Source organism: Diceros bicornis, chromosome 5 (assembly GCF_020826845.1).
Source record: "Diceros bicornis minor isolate mBicDic1 chromosome 5, mDicBic1.mat.cur, whole genome shotgun sequence".
Lineage (NCBI taxonomy): Eukaryota > Metazoa > Chordata > Mammalia > Perissodactyla > Rhinocerotidae > Diceros > Diceros bicornis.
Genome location: NC_080744.1, coordinates 669,229 through 682,423, shown reverse-complemented (window position 1 = coordinate 682,423; position 13,195 = coordinate 669,229). Strand labels below are relative to the sequence as shown.

General features: G+C 40.7%; 1 protein-coding gene across 5 annotated transcripts in view; it reads left to right on the top strand.

Annotated features, from left to right (window-relative positions):
• The window catches only part of FRMD6 (FERM domain containing 6), a 74,908-nt gene that overhangs the window by 27,710 nt on the left and 34,003 nt on the right, over window positions 1-13,195 (top strand). For 4 of the 5 annotated variants that reach the window (XM_058540568.1, XM_058540564.1, XM_058540565.1 and 1 more), the window contains exon 2: window positions 8,944-9,185. In XM_058540568.1, the coding sequence (XP_058396551.1) occupies window positions 9,087-9,185 (99 nt within the window). In that variant the 5' untranslated portion in view covers window positions 8,944-9,086. Of the gene's footprint in view, window positions 1-8,943; window positions 9,186-13,195 lie in introns of those variants that run through there. The other variant, XM_058540569.1, reaches the window with a different exon arrangement.

Here is a 13,195-nt window from a genome sequence, read left to right as displayed (position 1 = left end):
TCACCTTCAGGTCTTTGATCCATTTTGAGTTAATTTTTGTGAATGGCGATAGCAGATAGTCCACTTTCATTCTTTTGCATGTGGCTGTCCAGTTTTCCCAACACCATTTATTGAAGAGACTTTCCTTTCTCCATTGTATGTTCCTAGCACCTTTGTCAAAAATTAGCTGTCTGTATATCTGTGTTTTTATTTCTGGGCTTTCAATTCTGTTCCATTGATCTGTGTGTCTGTTTTTGTACCAGTACCATGCTGTTTTGATTACTATTGCTTTGTAGTATGTTTTGAAGTCAGGGATTGTGATGCCTCCTACTTTGTTCTTTTTTCTTAGGATTGCTTTAGCTATTCGGGGTCTTTTGTTGCCCCATATAAATTTTAGTATTCTTTTTTCTATTTCTGTGAAGAATGTCATTGGGATTCTGATTGGGATTGCATTGAATCTGTAGATTGCTTTAGGTAATATAGACATTTTAACTATGTTTATTCTTCCAATCCACGTGCATGGGATATCTTTCCATTTCTTTACGTCATCATCGATTTCTTTCAATAATGTCTTGTAGTTCTCATTGTATAGGTCATTCACCTCCTTGGTAAGATTTATTCTTTTTGATGCATTTGTAAATGGTATTATCTTTTTGAGCTCTCTTTCTGTTAGTTCATTATTAGCATACAGAAATGCAACCGATTTTTGTAGATTGATTTTTGTACCCTGCAACTTTGCTGTAGTTGTTGATTATTTCTAATAGTTTTCCAACAGATTCTTTAGGGTTTTCCATATGTAAAATCATGTCATCTGCAAATAGTGAGAGTTTCACTTCTTTGTTACCTATTTGGATTCCTTTTATTCCTTTTTCTTGCCTAATTTCTCTGGCCAAAACCTCCAGTACTATGTTGAACAGGAGTGGTGAGAGTGGGCAGCCCTGCCTCGTTCCTGCTCTCAGAGGAATGGCTTTCAGTCTTTCCCCATTGAGTCTGATGTTGGCTGTGGGTTTGTCATAAATAGCCTTTATTATGTTGAGGTACTTTCCTTCTATTCCCATTTTGTTGAGAGTTTTTATCATAAATGGATGTTGTATGTTGTCAAATGCCTTCTCTGCATCTATTGATATGACCATGTGGTTTTTCTTCTTTGTTTTGTTGATGTGACGTATCACGTTGATTGATTTGCGGATGTTGAACCATCCCTGCGTCCCTGGTATAAATCCCACTTGATCATGGTGTATGATCTTTTTAATGTATTGCTGTATTCGGTTTGCCAATATTTTGTTGAGGATTTTTGCATCAATGTTCATCAGCGATATTGGCCTGTAATTTTCTTTCTTTGTATTGTCTTTGCCAGTGCCTCACATTTTTTTTTTTTTCCCATCTTCCAGGTCTTCTCTGCTGCTGATGAATATTAGTCATAGTGAATATTCTATTTTGTTTTATAATAGAGAGAAACCTTAAAACTTAGAGCAGTTTTTTTTCAAGTAAATATTGGTGTTGGTAGCCAGTGATAGTAGACACTCAGTGAATTAATGAATGAGTACACCAGACAGTAAATCGGTTTCTTGTTTTGATGGGCTGTACTAGAGAGGACTTATTCAGTTGCAAAGTGGCAGTATTAGCTTAAGAGAAAAGATAGTTTATTGGCTTACTGTGTGGGAATTCCTAGGCATGGTTTCTGGCTTCAGACACAGCTAGATGCAGTATTTCAAATGATGTCATCAGGATTCTTTCTTTTTTTTTTTTTGCGGAAGATCAGCCCTGAGCTAACATCCATGCCAATCCTCCTCTTTTTGCTGAGGAAGACCAGCCCTGAGCTAACAGCTATTGCCAATCCTCCTCCTTTTTTTTCCCTTTTTCTCTTCAAAGCCCCAGTAGCTAGTTGTATGTCATAGTTGCACATCCTTCTAGTTGCTGTATGTGGGACGCCACCTCAGCATGGCCGGACAAACGGTGGGTCGGTGCGCGCCCAGGATCCGAACCCTGGGCCGGCAGTAGCAGAGCACGCGCACTTAACCGCTAAGCCACGGGGCCGGCCCCACAGGATTCTCTCTGAGCTTTGCTTCCCTCTGTGGTGGCTTCCTTCTTCAGGAAAGTTTTTATCATGTAAAGATGATTGCCAGCAACTCCAGGCTCATATCCTTCTCACAAATAGCAATCCAAAGACAGAAGCAGCCCTGTCCATCCCAGCATTTGTATAACAAATTTCATGGAGGAATTCTGGGTTTGCTTGCGTTACATGTTCACCATTTAGACCAATTACTGTGACTCGAGAATGGTGTATACTGTTTGGCCAGCCCTGGGTCACTACCCTACATCATCTTCCACCATTCCAGAGAAGAAAACACACTGTTATTGATGGCCCTACTGGAAACATCTGGGATGGGAGGGGGTTACTCCCCAGTGGAAAGATGGTGCCAAACAGATGAAAAGAGATGTTCTCTGCATTCCATCCTTTGGTCAACCAGCACACTTTGAACCTTTACACTCATACGTGCTTTCTCTTTTTTAATGCATAAGATTTCAGAGGAGTCATCACCTAATATAATGCAACTGTCCCATTTACTTAACTCCCCTAGGCCTAAGTAGACCTCCCAAAGTTTAGCGCAGTTGCTGCATCTGGCTCTAAATTGTAGATCTCTAGGTGATAGGGATTCTTGTTGATCAGTTGTAGATCAGTTGTAGATGTGCCTTCTCATTCATGACTCGCTGTTATTTTAATGAATATCCCCTCAACAACATGATATCGAGTGCTTTAACCATTATATCATCTAATCTTTCCAATAATCCTGGGAGGCCAATATTACAGATTTTAACAGATGAAGAATCGGGCTCAGAGGTCAGATTAGAAGCTAGTATTTGTAGAATCCAGATTAGGACGCAAGTTTGATTGGGGAGGTTAAATCTATCTTCTTAGTGTTCTATCCATATTGTCTCTCAACACCTGGGGTCCAGCCATCTGGGAAGTGATATCAAGCTTCCAACAGTCCCTCGTTGATCTGCTGGAGCAGTGGTTGGAGGATGGGAAAGAGACAGCAGCCGAGTCTGATGTTCTTTCCAGAGGGGTTAGCTCCAGATCGTTGACAGATGTCAATTACCGTTTTTGTAACTGCAAAACAGGCCATGAAGTAGCAAGTGTTCAATTTACCTGTTCTTCGAATGAGAAAAATTACCCTTACTTCACGGAAAAAATCCTCATAATATAGAGCATACAGAGAAATTGAAAATCAGGTGTCAGTTTCCAGGTCAGATTCTATATTTCCAGGTACTAGAATCAAAATATAGGACCCTCCAGGAGCAAGTGCCTGATAAAAATGGATGTATTCTTATATGAGAAGTTTGGTAATACGTTGCATTAAAAATTTAAGTTTCAAGAAGGCTGGACTTCAAAGCTATTTTCGTCTCCCCAAAGCCCCAGTACATAGTTGTAAGTCTCCTGTGTGAGCTGCCGCCACAGCGTGGCTGCTAACGGACGAGTAGTGTGGTTCCACGCCTGGGAACCGAAGCTGGGCTGCCGCAGCGGGGTGTGCCAGACTTGAAAGTGCTAGGCCGCCGGGGCTGGCTCCAAAGCCGTCTGAAGCCAGAGGCCGTTAGACTCTCGAGAGGTTGAACACTTGATCTAAAGGTTCAAGCAAGATTTCTGAGTTTGGAACGCAATTGCTGACCTTTAGTTGGAAAACGTGTGTTAAGTAAGAGTTGTACTATTACTTAAAAAACAACTGGGTGATTAAAAAGTAGCCTGTGACTCCAAGGAAACCTGTCGAGCATTGGTTCTCAACAGTGGGCGATTTTGCCCCGGGGGACATTTGGTAGTGTCTGGAGATGTTTTGGGTTGTCACACCTGGGAGGTAGGGAGCTACTCCTGACATCTGGTGGGTAGAGGCCAGGGATGCTGCTGAATATCCTGTGGTGCACAGGACGGCCCCCCACTGCAAAGGATATTTGGCCCATAATGTCAATAGTGCCGAGGTTAAGAAACCCTGCTCTAGAATCTTCCTTGTCCAAGGACGTGAGTGGTAAGCCAAACAATCAACATTTAATGAGCATATCCTATATACCTGCCACTGGAGATTAAAAAATACATGTATGTGTAGCTAGTGACCCTGCCTGAGTAGAGGAGATAGACAGGAACAGTAACAACCACAGGCTACTGAACTAAGTGTTAGGGAAGAGATGGTGCTTTGAAATAGCAGCCAAAGAGTGTTTGTACAAATGAGGTATCCATGAGCAGAACTTCTGACTGAGCCTGTTAGTCTCAGGGCCAGCCCAGATTCAAGGGGGTGGGAAATAGATCCCACCTCTTAATGGGAAACATGGCAAAGAGTTTACAGTTTTCTTTAATATTCCATAAGTACTTAACAGCACCTGGTACATAGTAAGTATGTAGTAAATGTTAGCTGTAATTAGTGCTTTTGTTTTACCTTTTCTGAACAGTAGGTGAGCCTTGCCATTTACTTTCCCTCTATTTGAAAAACTCTTCCCTGAGATGGTTGGAAATGACATCCCTCTCTTAATTCGTGTATCTGCTCAAATATTAGCTTATCAGAGATGCTTCCTCTGATACCATATATGAAATAACATCCACACTACCACCTTATCTCCATCACCTTTCTCACTTACTCTGGGTTTATTTGTAGTTATAGCTCATATCAGCATCTACATTATATATGCATTATCTGTCTCCATTGGAGCAGAATTTTGCTTTGTCCAGTGCTGTATACTCTGCATCTACAACAGCTTTTGGCACATAGTAGATGTTTGATAAATGAACAAGAAAACCCCAACTGATTGTACCCAAGGCATTTTGATCCCTTTTAGGGCACCATGCATTGAAAGACTATATATTCTTTATTCCACAGTGATCCTAGCCACAGCATTCATAGCCTTGTTGCTGCCATCTGTTACATCTTCCCCTGGGCATTGCCCGCTGGAGCACTGTGCTCTTGGGAAGCAGGAACAAGGTCGTCGTCTTAAGCTTCTTGGCAGTGGTGTGTCCCTAACTGGATTGTGACCTCATGGGTGTAGGGGCACATCTTCTATTGCTTTTGTATTCTGCTTTCAGCAGATAAATACTACAGTGCTCTGTGTATAACTTGAGCTTCATAAATGTGTGATGGTTCAATTCGAAGATAGCACTCTGTAGTCCCGTTTTCCAAGATAATTTTTTGCCTTGTTTTTGTGAGGTAATAAAGGTACCTTATTGAGTGTTGAAATATGCCTACTAACCAGGTTTGCCTTAGAGTAATCTTCTTAATCACATTACCATCTTTTCACTTTTTTTAGTGTGACAATCTCAGAATTGAGAATCCTCCAAAGTGAGGCTATATTACGTGGGTCGGAAATTTCTGTTGACCTAGTTTTGTTTTTTTTTTTAATAAACTTTTTTATTTTAGAATACTTTTAGAAATACAAGAGTTTCAAAGATGGTACAGAGAGTTCCCATATGCCCCACGTGTACCCACTCTCCCCTGTTGTTAATGTCTTATATGACTGTGGTACATTTCTCACAACTGATGAACCAGTACTGATACTTATAATGAACTAAAGTCTATGCTTTTATTCCGAGGTGACCCAGTTTTAAAGGTTATTTTCGATAATTTCTAAAAAATAGAAATCAGTATTGAATGTCCACAGGTGGTAGCTTCCTGATTCTTAAAAGAAATGTAACTTTGTAACCAATGGGGCTTATTGGGAAATAAGGAATTTACAATAATGTGGGTTTAAAATTTAAGTGAGGGAATCTTATAGCTTAACATACTTGGTTTGTAAGTGGGGTATTAATAAAAGAGGCAGGATGGGGTTTGATCACTATGAAAGCTGTTTTGTTGTTGCCTGGGAAATAGGATACTGCAACACGGTTTGTTTTTCCTAGTTGGTCTGTCCTAAGGTCCTTGGACCGAAGAGGGCTGCCCTGGAGCAGGAAATGTGCTCTCCTGGGGCGGAGTGGGACTTACCTTAGGACACAGAATAAGTAGCCAGTGGCTCAGAGGCTGATTTCTCCAATTCAAATTGGTGTACATTTTGTCCACTTCTCCCCAGGACTGCCCAATTTAAGATTAATTGTAATCTGAAGCATAGTAGAGAGATGGGTATTTTGCTATTTCTCTGGAACCTTTTAACCAACTTTACTGCAGCCGCGGTACATTGTACAAAGTACAAACTTAATCCTGTCTCTCTTTTAGGGCTTTTCTAGTTTGCCATCCCCTACTGCTTCTTAAAGATCTGCTTTTCTTAAATTTTCTTCAATAATCCTCTTGCAGTCTTTTTTTGCTGCATTATTTGAATCATAAATACATAAAAATTGAGCTCAAATGAAATTTTAGAATTATTTTAATGAAGCTCTGGAAACATCCCAAACCTTAGAATGTATTTTTTCCATATTTTATTTTTTAAATTCTAGAAAGTAGGTCAGTAGAAATACCCCCTTTAATTAGTTTAATTAGAAATGGAAAATTATAGGAGTAACTCAATTTGAAGTGTAGATTTAAATAAGAAGAATTATACTGGGATTAATATCAGGGTTTGAATTTAAATAAGATGGATTTAATCATAGCTTATAATTTCTTCTTGAAAAGGTTTTAACAGCAGAAAGGAGGCCTGAGTGTTGGAATATATCAATACCTAGGGGAAAAACTGCCGTGAAATATAATATTTGACAAGGAAATTGTTTTAGAACTGTATTTCTCAGATGGTATGCCTAAGAATATTATTCTATAGGACCTTAATAGATATGCCTTGGGGGCGGGAGTATTCTCTACCCGAGTTTGAGAAATATTAAACAAATTTAAGAAATTGCCTACAGGACTTCTCAGAGCCTTCAACACTTTCTGAATTTGTCAGAGAGGGTATATATAGGATACCCAGCTTCCCCAACTTATTTATCCCTGGATCACCTAGTAACATTTTTCAGGAAGATGTTCTGAGTACACAAATTTGACCTGTTTTAGGAATTTATACCTTTGAAAACATTGAGGACGTTTTTTTCAGTTGTAGTGATGACGTCGTATCTTGCACATCTGTTGCTTGTTCCCAGTCCTATACCTCAAGATGTGTTCCCGACGTATTCTATGGAGGTATTCTGTCCAGCCCTCTGCTCGGCACCTTCCTGCTGTTAACTGAAGTGTGGTTTCCGTGCGTGACTGTGTGTCAGAAACACCTGGGGAGCTTTTTTGAAAGGTTAAGATTCCTGGACCCTGATCCTGGAGATTCAAGTGAGCAGAAATGTCCCTGTGCTCAGGAGTCTGTGTTTATTACAAGTACCCGGCTGATTCTTATACAACCAGCACTGGCCCTCCAGTTGCTGCTTTGGAACCGTTGAACTGAAAGTGTGCATTTTCCAGATGGGGGTTGGATTTGGGGTGCAGTTAGTTTGTGGTCCTAGAACACGTGGGCTAACCATCCCATCCTGAAGAGAACTGCAACCCTGACCTCCAGTGACCCTGTCGGGTGACGTGCTGGCTGCAACCTAATGGGAAGCAATTGCTACTGTCCTAGTAGAATACTCCTAAGGGACCTTTCAGTACCTTCCTAATAAGGAAATACTGTATATAGGATTACTGTTTGTTTTTTCTTAGTGTGAGTAGCTCCCTTGTGGATGGTATTTTATTTATAGTTTAAAAAGAAGTACTAGTTTATATTTACTCATGGTGCTGTCTAAGAATGTGTTCTCTCCCATCCTCCTGCTGATAACAGATGGACATTTAACCTGAAGCAAATAGGCCAAGATCCTACCTCATTTGTGCTTTGACGTATGTGAGCGCTGATAATAGCTTTGCTTTGTAATTAAAACTGCATAGTTAAACTCTCTGTCTGGTAAAACAGTTCCGTATTCCTGGGAATTCCTACGTATCCTACAAATATAGCTGGAAAGGAACAATATAAATCATTACTGTTCGTTTGAGAGGCAACTAGTCTTAACATGTGTTGGTTGAATAGTGTTATAATAGCAATAATATATGAAACATTAGACACACTTTAAAAGTAGGGAATATCCACTATTGTTTTAAAATTATTTTGCAAGTTCTTGCCAATGCAATGAGACGTGAAACAGATATTTAAAGGTGTGATTATTGAAAATTGGAAATAAGATCTTTATGGCTTGCAAACAAAATAGTATACCTGGAAAATCTGAGGGACGTTAAATAAAATTAATCTGTTTAATAAACTGATTGGGTATGAGAGGTATCCAAAATTCACAGCCCTTTTGTATACAAACATGGTTTTCCATACATAGTCTTATTATTTGTATGTATTAATTGGTTGGTGGAGTAACAAGTAGAAAAATTAAGTTTGCATTGTCAGGTTAGAGAATCAGGAGAGAGAGCAGCACCGTAAAAACTCTGGGAGAGAAAAGTTGTAAGGAGGGCCCCACGTCCTTGGTTAGTGTCGTGGGGAGGTCAGTTCCAGGGACTCCTGTGGGTCCTCCTGGTGGTCTGGAGAGCACTGGCTGCTTTTAGCAGAGCCATGTTGGGGAAGGGAAGGCAGTGTAAGGCAGACCACAGTGGGGGAAGAAGGAATGGAGTGTAAGAGCCAAGACATTTATTTGAGTTTGATTGTAATGGAAATAAAAAAAGAGAGAGGTTGACAATTTTCTTGTTGTTGCTCTTTTGTCATTTTGTTTGTTTCTTTTCAGGACCCTTTGTTGTCTCACTGTGAGACTGGAAACCCCTCCAAGGCAGGCCTTTGCTTTTGTAAGCCCTGCATGCATAGTGCTGCCTTGAAGCTGTGAGGCACTCATGGCTTTATGTTTACTTCATGACTGTGAATCACAGTTTTAAAACAGTTGATAGTGGGCACAAACAGAAAAATTTCAGTGAGTTCTCATGTGTTCAACTAGGCAGTCGTAGCTTTGAGACGTGCTGTCCCTGTGCCAGCAGGAGTGGTTGTGCTGCTCATCTCCCCATCTCTCTCCTCCCAAGCTCACCGCCTTTATTCACTGTCTTCTTCTGGACTGTTTTACAGCAATGAAGCCTACGTAGCGGAACATCATGCTTCTCCAGTAGGGCATGTGATGAGGAGCAGAGTTTGGCTTTGGCGTGCTTGGAACTGGAAGACTTGCCGAGGACTCCGAGCCCAGCCCTGACCACTGGAGAGCCCACAACACCATGAACAAACTGAGCTTCCACAACAACAGAGTCATGCAAGACCGCCGGAGTGTGTGCATTTTCCTTCCCAATGATGAATCTCTGAACATCATCATCAATGTGAGTAGATCCCACTTTAGAAATGTTTAACTACTTGTGTTTCCAGCAGTGACCATATTCAAATTATGACTTGGTTTAAGGGTGAAATCATTACAGAATGAGACTTAATAATGTGGCAGAATTGGGGTGTTAAAGTAGTCTACGCAGGTCTAAAGTTTGTGGTGTGTTCTCCTTTGTATCTGGCTTCTTTCACTCCATGTTTCACCTGTGAAATTCATCCATGCTATAGTAATTCTTTTTCATTGTTGTATAATATTCCATCATATGAATATGCCCAATATCTTTATCAACTATGGTTGATGGATATTGGGTTATTTTAAGTTTGGGGCTGTTATGAATAAAACTGTTACGAACATTTCATGTGTGTGCACATTTGTATCCATTTCTGGGCTTGTACCCAAGAGTGGACTTGTGAGTCGTGAGGTGTGCATGCTTCGCTTTGGAGGAGACTGCCACACCATGTTATGTTATGGTGGTCAGGACCATGCCCTCTCCCTATGATCAGCTTTCATAGTCTTTCTTTCACTTACTGTATTCTGTTGGAATTAAGGGAAAAATTCCATTAGTGCTTGCCTTGAATTAGTTTTCTTTGCTATGTGCTACTATATTTTTAACTCAGTTGCTGTATAAAAGAGTATTTCGATATGTTATACTGAGTATATATGACATTTAAATAGCTCCATCACTCATATGTGGGAGATAAAACAACGAACACACACATGGATGCAGAGACCAGACTGGTGGTTAGCAGAGGGGAAAGGGGTGGGGCAGGGTGAAAGGGTAAAGGGGCACACGTGACGGTGACAGATGGAAACTAGACTCTTGCTGGTGAACATGATGCGGGGAATACAGAAGGCAAATTATAATGATGTATACCTGAAATCTCTCTAATGTTGTAAACCAATGTTACCTCAATAAAAAAATGTTTAGATAGGAAAAAGTTCTGCTTGTTATCATAATTATTTTGATTTTATTCTGACCATAACCCTAGTTTCTTGATTTACTAATATAACCTCGTTTTTGCTCATAGGGATTGAGCATCAAGCCTGCCTATTCAATGAACCTTATCATCTGGGCAGAATATCTGTGGATTAGCTACCTTCCTACTCAGGGCACCTGAAGTTGTCTTTGCATGTGTGAAGTGATAGACTATTATTTTTTCAGTATTTGGTTTTTAAAACCTAATAAAAATTGGTAACATATCTCTCTTTTTCAGTGTGGGCACTGACAAAATATATTAAAATTTAACTTACTTATATATGTGATTCTGCCCTTTGAGTTCTTTTATGCAGTCACAAAAATATGTCCACTAAATTTTAAAAATATACATAATCATATAGCATAAGTACTTCAGAAACCTCTCAGTTCCATTTCTGTCTTTTCATCTGGTGGAATATGTATGCATGTATTCATGTGTGTGTGCACACATATAGGACATGGAACAAAACCTTACTGACCACAGGTGAGTGGAAGAAAAACTACTCGGACATCATGAGGAATGCTAAGAGCTGACTATAATTTTCTAAGAAATTAATTTGTACTAAGATCTTAGCTGAGGAAGATAATTATGGAGAACAGACTGGAAGATACCCAATCCATTGTTCTTATAGATAGTGGTTTTAAAACTTGAATGTACATCAGAATTATTTGGGGAGCCTGTTAAACATTCAAACGACTGGGCTTCACTCCTTGGAGATGCTGATGTAGTAAGTCAAGGGTAGGACATAGAAATTTGTATTTAACAGGGTCCTCTAAACAGGTACTGTTTTTCTTCATGCCGTCAGGTCGATTCCGACTCTTGGTGACCCTGTGTACAGCAGAGTTGACCCCTGCCCCATCTTTTCACCTTCCACCTTCTGGTGCTGTATCATGGCCAGTTTTTTCAGAAGTGGGATGCTAGGTCTTTCTACCTAGTCTTAGTCTGGAAACCTGTCCACCATGGGTGACCCTGCTGGTATTTGAAATCCTGGTGGCATAGCTTTCAGCATCACAGCAATGTGCAGCCGCCACAGTGTGACAACCAAGAGACAGGTAGTGTGGGTCCCTGACACGGAAGCGAACCTGGGCCGCACGGTGAGAGCACCGGATCTTGACCATTAGACCACCCGGGCTGGTTAACAGGTGCTTTCGATACTTTAAAATCTTAAGCCAGGGGCCGGCCCGGTGGCGCAAGTGGTTAGGTGCGCGCGCTCCGCTGAGGCGGCCCGGGGTTCGCTGGTTTGGATCCCGGGCGCGCACTGACGCACTGCTTGGTAAGCCATGCTGTGGCGGCGTCCCATATAAAGTGGAGGAAGATGGGCACCGATGTTAGCCCAGGGCCGTCTTCCTCAGCAAAAAAAAAAAAGAGGAGGATTGGCGGATGTTAGCTCAGGGCTGATCTCCTCACAAAAAAAAAAAAAAAAAAAAAAAATCTTAAGCCAGACAGGCAAAGACCTGTCTACCAGCACCACCTAGTTTATTTCACTCAACAAAACTCTGTTGACTGGATTGTGTTTTTGGCATTGTGTCGGTGTTCCAGCCATGGTAAGTGTTGGTCGTTGTTAATAGTAATATAATCATCATTATTGTTGAGAAATGTTATAAGATCATTCATATTTTGACTCCACAACTTACTAGTTTTGTGACCTTTGGACAGGTTGAATAAACTCAGTCACCTTCCTCGCTTGTCGAAGCAGCTTGCTCAGGATCCAGCACATAGTAGGCACTCAGTTTATATTAGCTCCCTTTCTGCCTTCCCTTTATGAAGAATAATTGAGGGGCAGTCTGGTAGGGAGAAGACATGAATGTGCTTAAAACACAGACCTGAGTTCAGATCCCATGTCTTGAATGACTTTCGGAAAGTTCATTAAACTCCTTCAGCGTCAGCATCTTCGCCTATAAAATGAGAATAATCCCTATGCTGTGGGTGGTTGTGAGAATTCAGGGTTAGCGCATAGCGTAATTCCTGACACATAGATAGTAGCTGCTACTATTATTTTAATTCCTTAGAGAGTAATTTTATGCTTCTTCAATTCTTTTCTTTTGCAAATTAACATAATAATACCTGCAGGATGGTCAGGACTGTGGTCGTGGATTGCAAAACCGTATATCATGATTCAGGAGTGCTTTAGAGTCACAGGGACCGAGGTGGAGATCCCTTCTTCCCAACTCACTCTGCAGCCTTGGGCGAGTTTGTTTTTTGCTTCAGTGTCCTCATCTATAAAGTGGAGCTAATCTTAGTCCCCACGGGGACGTTGCAAGGATTTAAAGATAGAACATGCATGAAGTGCTCATTGCGGTGCGGCCCGGGGATTGCTCAGTGCATGAGCACACAGTAGAGTAGCACTTGTTTTCACTTCTTTGAGCTCTTTGCGCATTTCATTAGGGCTCTCTATTAATGAGACTCAGATAGAGGGCCTGAAGGGGTGGGCCTGTTATTCCAGGACGTGTGGCCTCCCCTGCCATACTTAGACCCCTTCCTAGCATGCTGATAGACAGAGGAGGGGTAAGGGGTGAGTAGAGGCGCCTCCCTGCGGGAAAACCAGTTCAAGGCTGCCAAAGGTCTTTTTCTAGAAAGTGTTGTGTGTGTATTCAGAAAATAGCAGTTGATGTTTGTAGAGGTGTAGTATAAGTATAATAAATTAACTGTGCAAAAGATTTTCATTAATGGTCTCATTTTTTCATCCTTTCTAAATATGTTTTAAACAAAGTTTGTTCCCTGAAAAGTATAGTTGAAAGAATTTTATCTTTCTGCATGTGGGGTAGATTTAATGTTTTGGTCATTCTGAATTCTTGTGCGTTGAGCTAAAGGGGCTGTTTTAAATGATTTTAATCGTCAAATAAATATTAAATATGGAAACTTGGAAAATTTTGGAAATAAAATCATGGTAAATGTAAGAGCCACAACATTTTTGAGTGATATCAATTATGGCCAAGAGCTTTACTTCTGCACTAAGATGAGAGTGAACAATTCTTTTTTTCTGGAGCATATTAAATATTCTTGCTCATTAACAAACCATTGACATTTAGGG